The following is a 19,823-nucleotide window of genomic DNA, read 5'->3' on the forward strand; positions in this document are numbered from 1 at the left end:
ATATTCATCTATATTTTAAGTTATATTACTTATGGTAAATTCAAAGAAGTTTGAATAAGGACGAAACAAATTGGAATGTGAAGGGCAAAGATTGCTTGAGCAAAGAGTGTTAGCTGATAAACAGACCAAAAAAGATAGTGTTTGGAATTGCAAATTTCAACACTAGGTGATTCTGCAAAAACAAGGACTTTACAACAATAAGAACTGGAAGTCATCCAGAAATGTCACAGCAGAAGAATCAGGGACGAGGGAACTGGAGAGAGCAGAAACCATTCTGGCAATTTATGATCAAAGAGAACTAAAAGACATCTATGAAATCCTTAATGATATTTATGGCTCTAGAACCTCTTAGTGCATCTCATTTCAATGGACATTTAGGGAATTACGAGAAACTGCTCTGTCTGGGACTGAAGCGGTTTTCACGAGGATTTCTCTTTCAAGGGACGTAGTTTTTATTATGCTTAACTCTCTTGCTTCAACATAACATTCCAGAGATTTCTGATAGCACCCAACCAACTGAACAAAACGCTTAGAAAAGTGAAGTTGCTGCACGTAAAGGGGAATGGGCATGGCTTGCTCCAGGCAGGTGCTGAAGGTTGCCCTAAGTCAATGTCGCTGTAAATGGCAACCTGCTCGGTTAAGCTGGGAAGTGGGAGGCAGTCGGATTTGTTGCTAGCTGCTCTAATCCCTTGAGGGCACTGGTTCAGAGGACCTGGCATGCTTTGGCCATGTTAGGCTCAGCTATCTATAGCTATCTACAACTCTCTATAACTTTACCTCCATGGAGAAAGCACGAACTGCTTCACAGACATACAAAATCTGTTAAGATGTTCTGAGTATAGTGCATAGGCAACTGCCATTTAAAAGATAGCTTGTACGTTCTCTGGTCCCTTAACCTTCCTGAACTACAGCATTTACAGCGCTTTCCTCTCTGGATGTTGGTCCATCAGGACATGTGCCATGCCTTAATTGCATTCTTCATATTCAGGCCCACACAATCACTTCTAAATTCTAACTCTGTTTTCATAAAACATGCCTGCAGTACTCTTACTTTGTCTGTGATATGTTTCCAGAATATCCTTCGCCACACATTTCTCACCCTTAGAATGTTTTATAGATTTTTTTTTTTTTTTTTTAATTTTATTACTATCGTCAGCATACTGTTGCAGACAGCACAAATCCCCACAGCTAAAGCTTTTTAACTGGCTCCTTAGTTGTGTTCCTTTGCATAACGCTTTTTTCACTATGCCGGTATTGTGTGCTAAAATAGATACCAGTGGCACACGTAGTTCCATACTTCTCTATATTCTTATGGAAATCTAATCGTGCTCTGATTGTATCACTGTATTTTAAAACAGATTTGTTTTACAATAATGAAAGGCAGGAATCCTCAATGTTACCTGAGTCAAAGCCAAGTTTTAAACTAAACTGTAAGCCTTGGATAGAACTGGTATTAGGAAAAAAATGTTAATTGTCCCATATCTCAAGGATAGTTGAGAAGTTTCTGAAAGACTGGAGCAAAATTGTCCTGTTTGAACAGAAACACAGTATAGAAAGTTAAAGGAGTTATGAGCACATGACAGTAAGTTGAGAGTGAAAACAGCTTTGAAATTCTAATTATAATAATTAGAAGTTGCTACTGTACCTGTCTTGAACATCTTTATATTTTGAAATATTAGTAGCATTTTATCCTTTTTTAAGGATTTCTCTGTGAATGGAGACAGAAAAGCCTCAGAGAAGGAATATTTCCATATATACATGACACACTCGTTCTGTTACAAAAATTCTAATTTACTTGCATAGCCTTAAATACAGTTTTCCTTTCCACATGAAATAATAACAAGCCAGCTTTCAGCTGCTTAACTTCAAATAGAGGTTTGCCCTGTTATCTGTCTGTGGGTATTTAAGTGTAGCAAGCGAGAGAGGTGGTTAATGTTCCAGGCATAGGCTGGGCTGATGGAAGTTTATCTGTCCCTTCCCCCTGGCACAGGCTGTTGTGTTTCAAAATCATCCTGGCAGTGATGGCTGTGACCTGCTCCGAGCCCCCTTCCCTGGGGATGCGCTCAGGGTGAGGGATACTGCACTGCTGGAGTCCCACTGACTTCACTGCAACTGGGATTCAAATTTTCACTCTTCTTCTAGTATGATTAACAAATAAAGCAACAAGTCTGAAACTTCTGGTTATGATATGACAGGCAATTGAAAGATGCTTTCTAAGTGACGCATATGCTTCACAAAGTCTACTAAGAGTGAAGAATGGTTTAATTGCTAAAGAGGCTGGGGCTGGCATTTAGTAACCGCTGCTGGTTTTGTGCTGCTGATCTAACCACAGGAATTAGCAGTGGGTTCCTGTTTTTCACTGTTGCTGAACAGGGAAACACTGATTTGAGTGGCTGCCCACAGGAGGGGGGAAATGAAACAGACGGGAGTTCAGTGCTGAATGAGTACAGTGTGTGTCATTTTATGGATGGCTGGTATTGCGATACAGTATCTTTTAAGACCTATAGAAATCCTGTCTTGTAGTTACTATTGAAAACAAATAGCCAGAAAGAAAATATGCGCAGTTGGTAACTTACCGTGGGATGCAGCATAATACAGAGTGCTGTAGTTTCGGCATAGGCTAATAAAGAAGTGTTTGTTTGGAATATTTTACAAAGCTTGGTTTCTATAGCAACAATCATCATGAATACTTTCAGCTTCAGAAATAACATCTGCTTGATGACTGATCTCGAATCTCAACCCTTGTTTAAGTAAATAAGACCCGGCTCCTTCTGCTTATTATATTAGTCAGTGGCATTTGATACAGGGCATTTATTTCTGTGGAAAGAGCACCATAAGACTGGGAAAGTGTTGGTAAGGGGTGAGAAAAGAGAAGAGGAACCAGAAAGCAATGGTGAAATGCAAGATCTGCCTCATTAGCCTAATAGTAGTCACTGCTAAAATAAATTAGAGTTTACATATAGTACACAAGTCAATGTGTTATACCATTCTGTTGACTGAAGTATAGGACAAACATTCCTCAGTTTTACTCTTGGCAGTGGATTAAACTCTATGCATAAAATTAAAGGAAGAGAAATAGTTTGGTTAGATATCAAAAATATATGAGATGGAGTACAAAATTTCACGGAATACAAGGATTTGAAGCAAACTCCAATGAAAAGTTCACAAATCATTGAATTTTCAAGGAAACTTTTAAAAAGGTGGTCAGTCTGCTCTGAAAATGCTATGTCTTTTGAAGAAAAGATGTGTCAAGCATCATTGCTGCTGCTAAATTTTACAACGTAAAATTTAATGTAAAATGTTTACAATGTAAAATTTAAAGTAAGAACACTTCCTGAAGCAAAGTAACAAGTTTTTCTGTACTTTCATGCAATAAGGATGAAGACTACAGGATTTTTTTGGTGGTGACTGTGTACCACCTTACTGAAGAAAATAATAAAAAAATATAAATATAAATATAAAATAAATAGAAATTCCTGCTGTGCCCTAGGAGACTCACGTGGTACAGAAGTGCAAGCAGAGCTGGGCTGTGTTTCCATATTACTCATTTTTAGTTAGCAGTGCTCAAGGGGCTAAGCACACATGGAATATGGTACTTTCTAAAAAAAAAAACCAGCACTTACTTTCCGTGTAAGTGGGATTCAGCAAATCCAAGTTCAGCAAATACTTCAAACATTAGATCTCTTCTGGTTTAGTAAAAATTATGCAGATTGTGTAATATTTTAAAGGAGCTGTCTTTTTCCTATTTTGTTGCACTGTTAAAAAATGCCACATTAAAAAAAAATATTCCGTCAGTTACGTTAAGCTAACGGGAGTAATGTGCATGAATAATTTCATTCATGCGAGTAATCCTGTTTACTTTAATGTAACAGTTTCTCCAAGCACTAATTCTCATGTGTCTAATTATTTGTCAGATTAGATCCTGTAAATTTCATTTCTTGTGCATTTTCAGTGAGGTTCGTAATATGTTTGTGACCACTGTAAATTCTAACGGTCTTGATGGGGAGCATCTTGTAAAGCAACACTAAGCGATAATGCTTGAGTTTGAGTTTATTTGTAGGATTTTTCAAGGAGAACTTTAAGAAATGAATAATATAGTGTCAGATTTGCAGCTGGTATAAATCAGCAGAGTTGTGCTGTTACTCGAGTGTTGTGCTGATTTAGGCAGCTGAGGATTATCTCATAGATATTTGAGATTTGAATTAATTCATAAGATTCAAGTGCAAAATCGTGCCCTATTATGCTTTCAAGTTGGTGAATGGGCAGAGTAGGTGACGGAGGTCCTCAGGAGAGGAAAGCGAGAGACGCATCTGGCAACACCTTTAAAAAGGTCTGGTTTGTGCTTTCAGGAGCCTGCCAGCCTGCCCTCTCTCTTTCCACCTCCTTGGCAGCTACTCCTGCCAAAACTGCTAGTCAGTTTAACACATGCTGCTGCTACTCTGTAATACAGCAAAACTAGGTCCCTTTTGCTGCCATCACGTACCTTTTCCTTGGGACAGAGAAGTCTTCTCTTCTTGTTTGTTCCTGCTGCTGGAGCAGCTACAATCTGATCCACAATATCCACACACAGTCACTAGGATTAAAACTTCTATAGACTTACAAATCTTAAATAGGGATAATTTGTTTCAGAATGTTTTTGGCTATGGCGTACACATTTTGCAGCTGTCCTTGGACCGCGGCAAGGACAATCAAAATAAAAGCTATGTCATGCTTTCAGATGTTCAGTTCATGTCCTCCCTACTTTCAGTAGGCTGTGATCTGTGTAAGTTGTCATGATAGAAAGTAATTTGTTATTCTGGTGCCATTAGCATTTTTTCCTGCATTAAGAATATTGCCAAGTTTGCACTTTAATCCCTTCTGCTGACAGTTGGTTTTCACAATGTGTCTTGATTTAGTTCTCTTTTTTATTATTACGATTCTAGGTATAAATGTTTTAATTTATCATTCACTAAGCACCCTGCAAGTGGCCAGGAGGTTACAAAAGAACTTTAAAAGGCATTGCTGAAGAAAAGTTCACCAAAAGTGTATTTTGGATGACATATGGTGTACTATATTTTCTTTCCAATTTTGCAAGAAATGCAAAATACAGCATAATAATTTCAGGACATTTGCCTTTCCTAACCCTCAAGTCTGGCATAGATCTCCTAAATAATAATCAAACCTTATCTTTAATGACTCTAGGATGCTGCACTGCTACAGGAATGACATCTTTGTGGTCACAAAAGACACCTGCTAGGCAGAACTTGTGACTTCTGTCCGAGATTCATTGTCACAATGACAGATTGAAATGTTACGATCCCCCCTGAGCAAAGGACAGCCGAAGTTTATCCACCTCATGGACATTTCAGAAACCTGTAGCTGACTCAGTTTGCTTGCTCCCGACAAAAGTAACCTGTACTGTGCTCATCTTTAGCTCAGTGTTCCCCTGCCACCATAGCCACCTTTGTTAGCCTGCAAGTTAGGCAGAATTTAAACTGCACCTAGTGCTTCATTTTCCCACCCTGAAAAGTTAGTAGTGGCTCTGGAGGGACCATGTCCTCTTCTGCCAGGCAGTCTGGGGTGAAGATAACCTACTGTGCTATACAGGAGTGATGATCTGATCTTAAGTGATCAGCCCATGTTCTAACGGGGATGGACTGCCAGTAATTTGCCACCAGTGAAATGTGCATTTTCATAGACAAGAGCCTTTAAGGTTGGATTGTGAAGGAATAACAGAATTCTCCACTTTTTGTTTGTAATCCTTGGAGATCCAACAGTTGTACCCTGCTGGGAAACAAATGCCCATTAGCATCACTTCACTGCACAGCACCGCTCTGCCTCACAGAGTTTGAAATGGCAGTAGGAAGAATTTACAGGAAAATATCTGGGGATACATGATGCTTGGTATATGCCACAGACATAGGGTCTCAGGTGCTTTTCCCAACAGGATCCAGCTAGCTGCTGCCAAGATAAATTTCTTTTCACAAACTGGATGGTAGCATTGCTAGCCTTTAATCAGACTCATACAGCTTAATAGGGGAATGTTCTGGAGGCTCTTGGGGATACCTCTGGCAGTAATCCAGTACAACTACTACACACACCATCCGCTGTAAGTTATGTTCAGTATTTTCCAGATTAACCTGAAATTACTCTTATTAGTGGGCAAGATGAATCAGTAAAGTAAAACCAAATTTATTTAACGGTATGAAGAGATAGGAAACTGCATATGTGGACACGCAGAAAAAGCAATGAAATGCAACGTGCCTTGCATCTACCTGATGTTTTGATTTAACTTCAACGTCTTGTGTTCTGTTCAGCCACTTGTGAAAGTCAGGAAAACTGCAGGATGGTTCGCATCGATGTCGCAGTTCAGAAAAAGCAGCCTCTAGGCAGTAGGATGAGCGCTGAACAGGAAACCTGGCTTGGAGTTCTTTCTGGAAACCCCACTGAAAATAAATGCGTCTGCAGGTGTTTCTCATAGTTTTGTTTTAATAAATCAGTTTTAATCAGAATGTCAATTGGTAACTCTCTTGCTAGTGAAATGCTGTATCACATAGTACTAGGTGTGAAATATAGTCACTTACTAGATTAACTGAGAGTAACTTAGTTACAAATAAATATAAACGTTTGTTGCAAATAAGTATAGTTCTTATAATAAAAATATGGCTCTTCTAAGCATAGAGACTAAAAGATTAATACATAAGTTTAACAGCAGTACATAACCTTTCATAACTATCAACTACATTCTCTATTCAGAAAAGACCTCGAAAAAGAATGCAGCCTATCACTGCATATTGATATAGTTGAGATAGAGAGGTAAGACAATAAATTGAAGGATAACAATGCATTTTGCTCACGGGGGCCGTAATCACAGCGTGGTAATCATAATGTGTTCTTTTCATTGTTAATTCCCACTGTTTTTCTTATGGAAAATAATGTACCAATGTATTCTAAGATTTCCATGGCTATTTTGAAACCAGGAAATTAACAGAGATCTACGTTCTGCTAAAACAATGGGGCAAAATTACTGTGGAAAGATAATTCACTTTAAAAAAAAAAAGTGTCTAACAAGAAATGTTAGTATCATTTTGGTCAGGTTGCATTTTATTATCAATAAACCTGTTGGTCTCAGCTCCACTAGACTCTATAGAAGTTTTCAGGGAAACTGGTTCATTCTGAAAGTTGACTAGAGCTGGTAGAATCCTCCCAGTAAATCAGCACTGGCTGGACGACTCAGTCGCAGAAGCAAGGAAGTTACCTCAGGTCTCTTTCAGTAGAGGTGTAAGAATTGTAAGATACTCCAAAATGTTCTCCAGCTTTTACTGCTGTAGGTAAAGGGAGTACGTACCTCGCATGGGTTTGTGAGACCTCGTAAGCCAAAGTTAGAAATCACTGAGAAATCCTCAGGCAAAGGAAGCTGGAGTGTAGAAGCCCGAGGTGTTGAAGACACTCAGGCTCTGAGCCATTCTTGAAAGTTAAGATGAGGTAAAGCTTTCCACTCGATAATTGCAAGAGAGGAACTTTACGGGTTGGAATAAATGAAAATCTTTAGTGGATGTTTATAATTTCAGTAAAACCCTAGGGTCATACGGAGAACTGGCATTTCTTATGCCAGCCACAAAGCAAGGTTCGGAACTCCAGCCTTGCTTATTTATTCTGTTGAGGTATTTCCTAAAGTATATTTCTCCTGGCATGCAAATGATGTTTGGTGAAAGCATTTTTCTTCCTGTTGCACTGTCATTAAGACTCATTACTCATTGAACAAATCTGTGGAGAAAATTGTCAAAACTTTTGGGTGGGTTGGAAGCTCATACTCAAAAGTATGTTAATGAGTGTTAGTTAATATGTACCCAACATTTAGAATAGCAGTGCAATATAACACTGACAGTCTAAGAAAATGGCAGTTCTGATTACAGTCTTTGTTTCTGTCTGAGGCATTGCCTTAGTTTCAGCACTCTGGAAGAAGTGCCAGGTTCTCCTTAGGGCAGCAGCAGGTGCTGTGAAAGCCGGGGGCTTCTACTGGGAGGAGCGGAGACAGCATTTATTAATTCCTCTGACGTAACCGTTGGTCTCTATTCTCTTGGCAAATGACTGTGGAGGAAGTCAGGTGAGGGTAGGATGGAGGTTGGCTACAGTTGGGAGTCTCCCATCTTCTTCTCTTGGAAGGGTAGCTGTGCTAGGGACATTTGGAGTTTCTCCAGCAAAACATCAAAAAAAGCCACCAACAAATGATATCAATGGAATTCTGTGAGTTTGAGAGGAAGAATTTTCTTGTCCTCTTTTACACTGCCGAAAAATCTGTCTTTACTGCACTGAAAATGGTCAGAACAATCACAGCATTTTACTCTGCATCTTTAGTTATAGGCCAGAGTATTTCACCTCAAATGAGCATTTGGTATAAGCAGAATGGGAAAACCAGGATTCATTCTTCTTCCATGAAGAAAAGAGCTACTACTGCCTTCAACCATGATTTTTTTTAAAAAATAGTGGCTACAACTGTATTGTAAAGCCCTATTTGATAACATGTTTTGAAAACAGCTCTACATGCAGGGCAGCCAGTGAGTCCTGAGTGGGTATAAGGCAGATGAGGGTGTCCTGGGCAGGTAGAGGAGAGCTTCAGCTATTGAGAAAATTTTAATATTGAAAATAAGATTAACAGGATTTTGAGGCTTTTGAGTTTGTATGTAGGTATCTAAATTTGACCAAAATCCAATTTAGGTACTCAAGTGCTTTTCTGAATCTGAGACTTGCTTATCAGAAATAAATCAAGAAACTCAGCTTCAGGTTCATTTCCTAAATTCTTTGGTTATATTCTAAGAGAAATGAAGACGTGAATACTTGTAATATAACAGTCTAAATTTTACCTTTCCTACTTTTCTACATCCTTTACCTCTTCAGAGGGCACAGTCTTGTTTCTTGTTTTCCTTTCTCCCCTCTGAAGTCTTGCGCACTGAACTTCAGAAAAGTGGCTATTTACATTCTGAGTCTGGTACTAATCCTGTCATAACAACATATTTGATTGTTTATTTGCCAAGCCATCAAGCTTAGTTTATGTGGAATTCACCAGATTAATTCTGTTTTAATAATGTGATTAAAAACTAAGTTGAAATCGGCATCATTTATTTCTAAAACAAAAAGTATAAGTCAAGCTGTTTTATTAGGAAGAAGAGACAAAGGTTTATTTATAATGAATTCTCATAAGTATTACTAAGAACATTTTAGTTAGGAAACATTACAGTGATTAATGCATAGTTGTTTGCGTTTTAATACTTGATTTATATATCAGATCTGTATTTGCGCACACTGTCAAACTTTATTCTGTTCTTGTCAAAATAATTATTACTGCTGACAGGTGTAACATGCTCACATTAATCCTTAATTCCTTGATTCAATTTTCTAATTGCTTTTTTGGCATGAGTTTGGAACCATTTAGTCTTACGTGATCTATTTGTCTTATGGTATAATAATGCACTTTTAAAAATTGGATGCACCTAACTTAGAATGCTGAACAGAAAATATATATAGATATTACTTAGTACCAAAAATCCGAAGTTTTATAGCACTTCTGTGAGACAGCACTTCTGTGAGACACCACTTCTTGGAATACAGATAGAGCCCAAACACTTTACACTTTTCATCTTCCAGTATTCACAGTATTAAATATTTTCATTGATAGATGAATGACCAAATAGATGCTAAAGTTTCAGTGCATTTCCCTCAAAGAGATTCTGAACCCTTATAGCAGATCCATGAACATCCCCTTAGTCATCGTTGTGTTCTCCAACTCTCCTCACCTCTTTATGCTGCTGCCTTCTGCTGCCCATCCGCCCCACCGAGAGTCACAAAATACACTTCCCAGCTTCTTCTTGGTCTGGACTCTTAAAGCTGCTTATTTGTGTTATTCCTAAATAGACAAATAACACAATACAAGATTTGCTGGGTTTTTCAGTACTTAAGTAAAAAAAAAAACAACTGTTTTGTTACTTTATTGTCATTATAAAGCAGATGTGCTAAGTTACTTAGAAAGAAATACTTTTAATACAGGTATGAATATGGCATACACTGATATATGTTTTTATGCCAGTAATGGTAGTATCATCACCTGTCCTTTGTATAGGAAAAAAAAAATCCAGCCAAAATTTGTTTCTTATAGAAACAGATCAAGGGTGAGCAAAGAGTCTTCCCAAAGCTCAGTAATTCTTCACAAACTCACCCAGGCAGCTGGACTTTGACAAGGTCTTTATAGGATTTTCAGAAAAAAAATATGGAGAATGGAGAACCTTTTCTCTGATAAAAATCTAGGACCCTGGGAAGATGACTTCTGACACTTGTTTTCTGTGAATAAATGTATGACTACACATTTAAATGGTCGATAAAACCTTATACCTTTTTTTCCCCCTTTTATTCTCTGTTTTATTCCCTTCCCTCTCCACTTGTTTCTTCTTTCTACATCCACTGACATACTATTCTTTTCTCGCTATCAATAATAATACATGCTCTTTCACCCTTTCATTTCTTCCTGGTTTTCTTCCCCTTTCTTTTTCAGCTTCCCAACTGACATACCTCTTTCTCTCTGTCGTAGTGTGTGTAAGAAAAGAAATATAAGAGTAAAGGTTGTTTAATAAAGAAGTGTTTGGTTATTCTGTCTTCCACTGATAAAGTTTTATTAATTCTGTGATTGTCATTTGTGCTTTTTGGCAAAAACGTAAGTCACCTTCTGTACAGGGGGGAAAAAAAAGATAACTCTAGGAAGTAAATCATGGTCACTAAGTGCTTTGGGCAAACAAACATGCACCTTATCTCTTCCAAAAAACCCGTGGAAAATGCATGATAAATGGCACATTTCAGAGAACATGTTATGTCACTGTGAAATAACTTTGATTCATGGTTATGTATTTATCTTTAAACAACTGACAAACCTTAGGGTATCTAAATTATTATAATTTGCTCTATGCCTCCGTGTTTTTCTAGTGAATCTGAATGATGTGAGGTAAGATAAGGCATCTGCTTTTTCAGTCATAAGGTTCTAAACCGAAAAAATAGTAAGCACAAATACAAAATTCTTACTGTATTTGATTTTTGGATTAAGTCCTCTCAAAAATATTTATCAGGAATAATTTCCTCCAATTATGTTTTGAAAAGCTTTAGTATAAACTTCAAACAGAAGAGGATGGGGCCTGTTAATGAAAGGTTTTATATTACATAGCAGTAGAAAATATCATCATTTTTATTTATAATAAAGTAATTATTCACAAAATCAAAAGGCATACTGGTAAATTTGTTCCTCTCAGTTGTGTGTCCGCATAAGCTGTATTCTGAATTACTTTTTTAAATGAAGATTTCATTTTGCATGCCTTTTCAAATAGAAGGGAATCCTGTTATTTTATTTGCCCTAATGACAAATCAAGAAAGATGACTTAAGCTCTCTATTGCTTGCACTAGTACTACCAATTACTTTAATCGTAAATGTTGTATCAGATTTCAGGTGCTGTTGTTCTAGTATATAGTGGAAGGTGGCCCATGCAAAGGTATTTATTTGTAAAATCTATTTATCATATTAGTGAGTGCATGGGAGACACTGACTAAGCACCTCTCCAGTTTATGGCACTCTGTCCATTGACATGAAGAGCACCTGGTCTGCTCCATTCACAGCTCCTGCTGCAGAAACTTGCCAAGAACTGGAAACTCTGTTTTGCACTGGAGATGCAGGAGAAGGGCCAGTGCAGGGTAAGGTAGGAAGCACGTGGTCGAAGTGGGATGAACTTAACTGGCATGGAGCTGCGTCCCTGTCTGGGTGGTTGGGGAAGAGACATATAGGTAGAGGTGCTGGAATGAAGGGTCACGTATTTAGGTCCAACAGGAGGTGTGATATGAGTGTGCGTCAGTTGGGAAGCCTTAGATTTTGACCATTGCAAGCACAACAGGTAGGAGTGAATGAAAGGGTGCAATAGTGGGAGAAGTAAGCAGAGAGGTCTACGCCAGACTGCTGTCAGTCATGGTATGTTATATTATATTATTCTATGCCTACACTTGTCTGATTAGATTTAAACTGCCTGGGGCACAGACTAAACGTTAATCCAAACGATCCCATCAAGACTCTTTTCTATATTAAATGCTGTGTTCAGAGGAATTACCGTTATTTTTGTATGTTTTTTTTACCTTGCGCTTCAACATATGTAAGTCAAAAAATCCTTAATAAGAAAATTCTCCCACACTGTTCTTTTCCAGTAATCCACTGGTACGACTTCTGTGCATGTGCAATTAATGCTGCTACTATAACTAAGACTCTTATTCTGTTATCCCTATCCCCCTTTTCTGCGTTGCTTTTAGTGTAGAATCATAACATCCAGCAAGGTCTGTCTAAATGCTTTGCCAATAATTGGAACATGGAAGTCGACAGATCTACACCACCTTACACAAGTTCAGAATCTATTCTCTTCATCTGTTCCTTTGGCCTACATGGAACAAATACATTATAAAAAAATGATTATTAAATGCTACAAATCCAGTGCATTCTGTTTAAGAAATATTTCTTACATTGTTTTTTTGAAAAATTTTTTTTTTCCGAAGCTTTTGCAGTTTTCTTTTTCTGTTGCGTTGTTTGGTAAGGTTTTAGTGAATATAAGTTGTCATTCATTATGTCATGACAATTTTAAATTAGATGACATTCCTCACCCAAGTTGTTTTAATGCTATCATCTCAAATGAATCTAGAGAAATGCCTTTCAAATATGACCATGAAGTAAAAAATAAGTATATTTATCTATTGTTCAGTTTATTGTTGTATTCTCTGTTTCCTTATCTTCACTGAGCAGTAATAAATGTTGGTTACTTGGAGGTAGAAAAATAGAAAATGATAATTGCTTTACATGATGGAAGCGCCTTTGTTTTCTTTATATCTAGTACTTTGCAGTGTATTTAACTTGGCTAAACTATCATTTTTCTTAGTATACTTGAGTCAGTTGACATTTATATATACGTTGCATTTTGCATGTAAATTGAAAATTTTATGGCTTTGAATTTTGAATCAAAACATCAAACTCGTATTTTGCCTTGGAACATGATAGACATTCTAAAAATTTACAAACAAATAAAACCCAAAACAAATGCTTATGCTGATTTTGACCTAATGTTTTTAGAAATAGCTTCACTACTTGACTAAACTTTTCAGCTCTCCAAAGTGAAATGCCTATCTCTTAGTGACCACAAAACATGGAAACGTGTGAATATGGAAACGTTGTAAATTGTCACATTAGAAGCTTATTATTCTATGACTTTGTAGGCTGCTCTGCACTTTTTCAGCTCATAGTGTCCTCAGTCTTGGCAACTTGAGAACAATATGGCAGCAACCATTAAGTCGAAAGCTAACTGCAAATTAAAAGATATATATAGCTAATAAGAGAGAGATGCTTGGTAACAGCACGTACCTCCCGCCAGCAAAACGACTTTTATCATAACTGTACCACTTTTATCATAACTGTATATAAGAAAAAGTAAGATGATAATCGCACGAGCAACGTTTCCAGAGAGTTTCTGAGTTTATTTAAATATAGTAACACTGCACCTGTTTTCTGTATATGCAAAACAAATTCAGGAAGGACCTGCTTCAAAGAAATCATTTGCTTACCAGTACAGACACAGAGACAGTACAGACTTACTGGCCTGGGAGACTCGAGAGGGATTGGCTATCTTTATGTATCTGTAATATAGATTTGCTCTCATTTTATGGTTTTGGCATAAGGAGGTCTAGGTAACGGATGCCGTTGAAGCACAGTTCTTTCACACGGCTTCTTCTTATTAGAATAGGGGAAATTCTGGTACTCTCAGATACCAGTGTGTATACTAAAAGGTTTTGCTGTTTTCTAAGCTTTAAGAATTTGATATCACTATGTTTAGTGAGCTATAAAATTGAGTATCATTTTGTTGTCTTTATGAACATTTAATTTTTTCTGTTTGGTTAGATTTGCAGTGTGGTCTGTTAAAGCCCATTTTTAAGTCAATTAATATGGCTAGGACAATCTGTTTAAATGCAAAGAACTAATTGGGGAAAAAAAAAATCTTCCTCTTGTTACAGTGAACCTTAAAATAAATTAAAAATGTACAAGTAAAAATGTAATGGAAATGTCTGACGTTACATAGGTATCTTCCTTCCTTTTTCAGGGCGCTCCTAAGCCGATTGCCATTGAACCATGTTCTGGAAACAGAGCCGCAGTCCTCACAGTATTTTTATGTCTGCCCAGAGGATCATCAGGAGTCCCACCCCCTGGTCAGTCAGGTAAGGCTCGTGTTGGTGAGCATCATGTCCGTCCTTGTGCAACACCGTCTGCTTGGACAAATGCACCCACACAGATCCAAAATAATGGCACAGCAGATGAATAGAAGGGGCTACTCAGCCAAGTTGATGTTAAGTTCAGGGCCGATGTTTAATGAGGAAGTTTTGTTTGGAATTTGATGTGGTATCCCAAATAAAAAGCACAGTGATCCAACTAGGTTGGTGTACAATGCTGTATCTCATTAGCACTTCCTGAAACAATACGTGTGCATACCGATATTCTTCAACCTTGTCTTGTAGGGAAAAACAATTTCAAATGCAGCCATTTCTAGAGTTTCAGTTCAAGTTGCTATAAATGAGGCTATATAGGACATACCAGTGAGTATCCTCAGTTCAAGTTGATAGTGCACTAACTTCTAGTTAAGTTCCTTTGGACCGTGAATCCCAATGCTGTGCTCTCCAGGATTCAAATAAAATATTAGCATTTCCCAGAATGCCTGTCAGATGAAACATGGGATCGTGTGAGCGAATGTGTCTGCTTCATTAGGAAGGTGTTCACTTTGGAAATGATCCCGGCTCATTTTAAAGCAGCATTCGCATTATCTGGAAGCATTTGTTGTGGTAATCTACCTTATCGGATCTGTGCTAGATCATTGTACAAAACCATTACAGCCGTTCTTATACAATACTTCCTAAGCAGGAAGTACCTAAATACGCTTTTAGAATCCTTCAAATAACTGCCTACAATGATATGATACAAAATGGTCATGACAAAAAAGTTTAGACAATAATGTGGCACTGCACAGGTCACCAGTTTACTACTGCCGAATTCATTGGAGCCGTTGCCAAAATGAACAGTTTTGTAATGAATAGTAAGATGCATGGTATGTGCCCAAAATGATCCTATAAACCAGAAAATATGCTTTAAGGCTAACTTTTATTATTAAGAGCCAAAAAAGATATCCTTTTAACCTTCAAAAATCCATTTAAGAGATTAAAAAGTATTGAATAATGATGATGAGGGCAAACTCAGTTGACTTATATTGGAAATAAGCTCAGCTGAGTGTTCTTTCTTCTTCTTCTTTTGGCCTGGTGACTATTTGTTATTTATTTGGGTTTTTTTAGTTTTGGGGGTTTTCTTGGGGGGTGTATTTATTTATTTTTTTTTTTCCCCCGAGTCCCAAGATGAGGACTTAGTTCTTAAAATGCTGTTGATGGCTTGGAACATCATTTCTGGAAGTGCTATGAAAATAAAAGTGTTACTGATGCTTTGTCAAATACATTTCCTGGAAGAAGTATATAAGTGTAAGTGCTCTGAAGAGAGCAATGAGGGAGGAAGGACGTTTAGCGTATTCCCTGTTCATATTTTAAGGAAATGAAAAAGAAACGAAGGTGTTTATAGTCTTACAACAAGGAAAAACTTTATGAAAGGAAATTAAAAGTAATTGTTGAAATTAGAGCTTAAAGTGTTTATTTTTTTCTGTTGTTTTCAAATTTACCTATGATGTGCTTCTTGGCAGTAAAAATGTATTCATCTAGCTACTTCATAATCAGCTTCTATTTACTATATACAGGTTTTTTTAAAGTAAATGCTGTTCTTTGCTATGTGTAAAACATGGACAGAATAAGCTTTTTGAAAACAGGAGTTGGGTTCAACAACACAGCAGATGTATAATCTTGAATGTTTCTCAATATGTGAAAGAATGCACCTCTCTTTTCACACGTTATATCCTGCTGTTCTGCTCTGTCTTGTTACTTTGCCTTCCATCAGCTTTGCAGGCTTGTATTTCAAATGCTATTCCTCCATTTCTTATTATGGTGTTTTTCAGCCATTAGTATTTAAAAATATCTAAAATTTTTAGTCCCACAACTTTCATTTTGTTCAGGGTCAAAAGCAAATAGAAATGCTTGAGGTGTGCAACCACGCTGATTCAGCCATTAGGTTATATTAGATTATATTGCTATAATAATTTTTTCTTGTGTGTAATGAATTTTGGTACTCATGGACTGCTTTCACTGTATGTAACCGTGCATAGTCTGGGCAGAAGCTATTATGCAAGTTTGCTAGCATACCTGTAGCTCTTCTAATTCACTTCATTCCTGTCCTGCAGCACTACCTGCCGCTGCTTTCCTGGGCTTCCTGGGAGCAGATGCTGTGAACTGTGCCAAGTTATTTGAAATGATGTGGAAGCTTTGTGCGGCAGACATATGTTTGCTATGCAGTTGGTTTCCCTTATGACCTAAGCTAGGTTAAAACAATGATATCTAGGTGGATGGAAGTAGTGTGTTCAGTAATTATGTCTTGCCAAGTAATTTTAGAATCCTCTATTACTTGCATATAGCTATTTTCAAGCTCACTGGGATCATTCTGGGATAAAACTGACAGTGTGTCAAACAGATTTGTTTAAATGATACATCAATGATACTGATCCTCAGTTGACAATGAGAGATCACGGATTTCATTTTTTATCTACATATGTCTGAAATATAGGAAGGAAATGCCTATACTGTTCTGCATTACATTTTCTCCAAAATCAAGAAAGCTAATTCTTTTCAGAAATAACTAGTCTATGCACTAATGGGGTTGAATTAGAGTTGTATTCCTATGTTTTTAAGATCTGAATTCAATCAAACGTGAGTTTTACTTGTTTCCAAGGTTTACATTAACAAATACTTTGTTGAAAAATGTCTCTGAATATCAAAAAACCCAAACAAACTAATGTAAAGGTTACTGTTTCTGCAGCATATGTTCTATACTTCACCTTTATTAGCAGCTGGAAGAAAAGTTGAAACTACAGATGGTGGGCTTTGGCCAAAGGCTATGCAAGGGAAAAACTTCTCTAGGAGAGACCATATGTCCCAGTGGAGATCTGAGTGCTCTCTGGTTCCTGCAGAAAATACTCATAACTTTACAGACTTTCAACAGCATTGTTTATTTCTAAGTGCTAATCTTCTAAATATACAAGTAACAGCTAGTTTGACACAATTAAACTGCTTAAAATTAATATGTGCTTTAAGATAGGTTTTATATAGATTGGTCATGTAGATTCAGATGAAACGTTGATAAAAATGAATTTATTGGAAAAAAACCCCACAATTCATTGTGACTCATGGTTTAAAAAGGGACTTTATCAATGAAGGAACAATTTGTAGAATTAAACATCCTGAAAATCTGGAAAGTCAATAAATATTACCATCATAGTGAGTTAGGTGTAGCACAGTAGACCTTACATTTTCTTTTAGAGGATGAAGAGGATGCTAACAATTCAATTATACTTCTCTTGAGTAACAACTATTTTAAATTAAATTTTGCTTGGATTAATGCAGAAATTAGAACTACATTATAAATTAGACTGATCAATGAAAAACATTAAGGAAGTTTAGCAGTGATAAAATCTAAATTTCTCAATTTTGTATTGACTGATAGAACATGTAGTTTCCTCATTCTTCGTTTGTCTCATTGTCTGCATTGTACCTGAGTAATCAGGTTAAAATTCAAAGGTTCAAAAAAGTAGCAATTCTTTGTGCAATTCCGGTATAATCAATATGCACGCATCAATGTATGTGCATATCAGAAAAATCACTTTTCAAGCACTTGTGTGCAGATTTATAATATACAATGGACATGTATGTCTTACAGATTTTATGACACATTGGAAGCTAGAGATAATCTGTTGTTGCTGTAGTGTCTGATCCCATGCCTTAAATAGTTTAAACTCTTCTTCATATCAAAGGAGATCTAATAATGAGAGCAGCAGCTGCAACCAGATCTCTAGAAAGAACTAAATTATACATCTCAAAGGGTATTGAACAAAACAAGCCAGGAAAAAGAAAACACCACCAACCCCCCCCCCCCCCCCCAAAAAAAAAAAAAAAAAAACAACCCAGGAACAACAGGATAATATATAAATTGCTTAATGCAGAAAAAGGTGCCAATGAATTACTAGCAGTGGAAAGGCTATGAATAACGCCTTCAAGGTCTTCATACAGCTCCAGTGATATATTGGGCAATACAGAAAGAATAGCTTAGTAGTGTGATAAATTCTGTCATCATTATTATTAAAGCCAACTAAATCCCACACTTTGAGGTATCGAGGTATGGTACAATAAGTTTATAAAAGTCTGATTGCATCATTCTTGGATAAGGCCACTAAATGCTTTAAAGCACAAAGAGAAATGAGAATATTAGAGCATTTCAAAATAATTCAGAATCAAGGCATATAATTTCTGAATTATTTACAGGATATGTTACTTTCACACAGCAAAATTTTCCTATTTATCAAGCAGGTAAAAGTGGTAGAGCACCCAGTAAAGGTGGTTTCCTATTAAGACAGTGAGCTGAATGGTCTCTGAAGGTGTATATACCTATATGAGTGTCTCTCTATTAAACCTTAGAGGATATCTAACATGGCTGTGAGTAGGTGAGGTGAATCTAACTTAATAGTTAAAAATAACACTTGGACATTAAAATCAAGAATTAAGTAAAATATAGTAATTAATAGAGCAACTTCAGTGGAAATAATTTTGCGGTGGAAGTTGTGGAATGTATGTCATGGAAGACTGCATGCAATATGTTGCTGTAAATATAGATGAAGATAGCAAAATTTCATGTTCATGAAGCCTCTCCAGTAGTGCCATCTGAAAGTTATTCTCTGATATCCTTGAATCAAAACAGAATTTCACGTAATTCTAGCCACGCTAACTGTGGCGTTCAATCCTATTTAATCAGCAAGCTACAGTAGAATCACAGAATCAATAAAATTACCATGCCATCTGCCTTCCCTGTACTCACCATCATAATGAATAACGACTCATTAAGTGTTCTACAAGACAATTAGCTCTGGGTGGGGGTTTTCAGTAGCAAGGCTTTCTTGGTTCTATTTCTAACTTTCTCTGATTGAAATAAAAAAAAAAAAGGACTACATATCGTAAGAGGCACATTAATATATAGATGAAATAATGAATAGTTTTTATAAAGTACTATATTTAATTATATTGCTCAATTGTGCTGAACCTTGGAAACAAAACAATAGGTTAGTGTTTTTCATATGCAGAATGGGCTCTCATGTGTACCTGTATCAGTATGCAGTGAAGTAGTCGCAGGCATGCACCAGGGGTGAGTTCCCTGCTTGCTCAGTCCCTTCATACCTGCAAAATAACCCAATATAAAGTCAGTTGGGCTACAAAGATGAGTAAGGATTTTCTTGTAGAAAATTGTTAAAGATGTTGATGAAAATATACTGTAATTAAGACGTACAGAAGATGGTTAGTGTGAGCACGTATATTACATATCTTTGTGTTGAATCCCTTACGGCCTTTTTCATGTCGGAGGGTATTTACAGAATACTAAAGGATTGAAAATGCAGGATGAATTAATGAAAAAGTTAATAACAGAATATAATTTGAATTTTACAGTATAATGTACAGAGTATATATTATTAAGGGCCTGTGTGTGCATGTTGAGGGTTCTAGCATTTCTCATGTACTCATGAGGGAAAAGACAAGGAAAATACAGGGAAAGACCTGAATCTGATTCTGCATTAGCAAGTATATCCGTGTGCCTATTGAAAAGC

The 19,823-nt window shown here is 36.8% G+C and overlaps 1 protein-coding gene across 3 annotated transcripts in view; it reads left to right on the forward strand.

The window, feature by feature from the left end:
* The window catches only part of ATRNL1 (attractin like 1), a 523,801-nt gene that overhangs the window by 454,535 nt on the left and 49,443 nt on the right, over positions 1–19,823 (forward strand). For 2 of the 3 annotated variants that reach the window (XM_054207467.1, XM_054207468.1), the window contains one exon: positions 14,139–14,253. In XM_054207467.1, coding sequence (XP_054063442.1) covers positions 14,139–14,253 — 115 coding nt within the window. Of the gene's footprint in view, positions 1–14,138; positions 14,254–19,823 lie in introns of those variants that run through there. The other variant, XR_008467222.1, reaches the window with a different exon arrangement.

Source organism: Rissa tridactyla, chromosome 6 (genome assembly GCF_028500815.1).
Source record: "Rissa tridactyla isolate bRisTri1 chromosome 6, bRisTri1.patW.cur.20221130, whole genome shotgun sequence".
Taxonomy (NCBI): domain Eukaryota; kingdom Metazoa; phylum Chordata; class Aves; order Charadriiformes; family Laridae; genus Rissa; species Rissa tridactyla.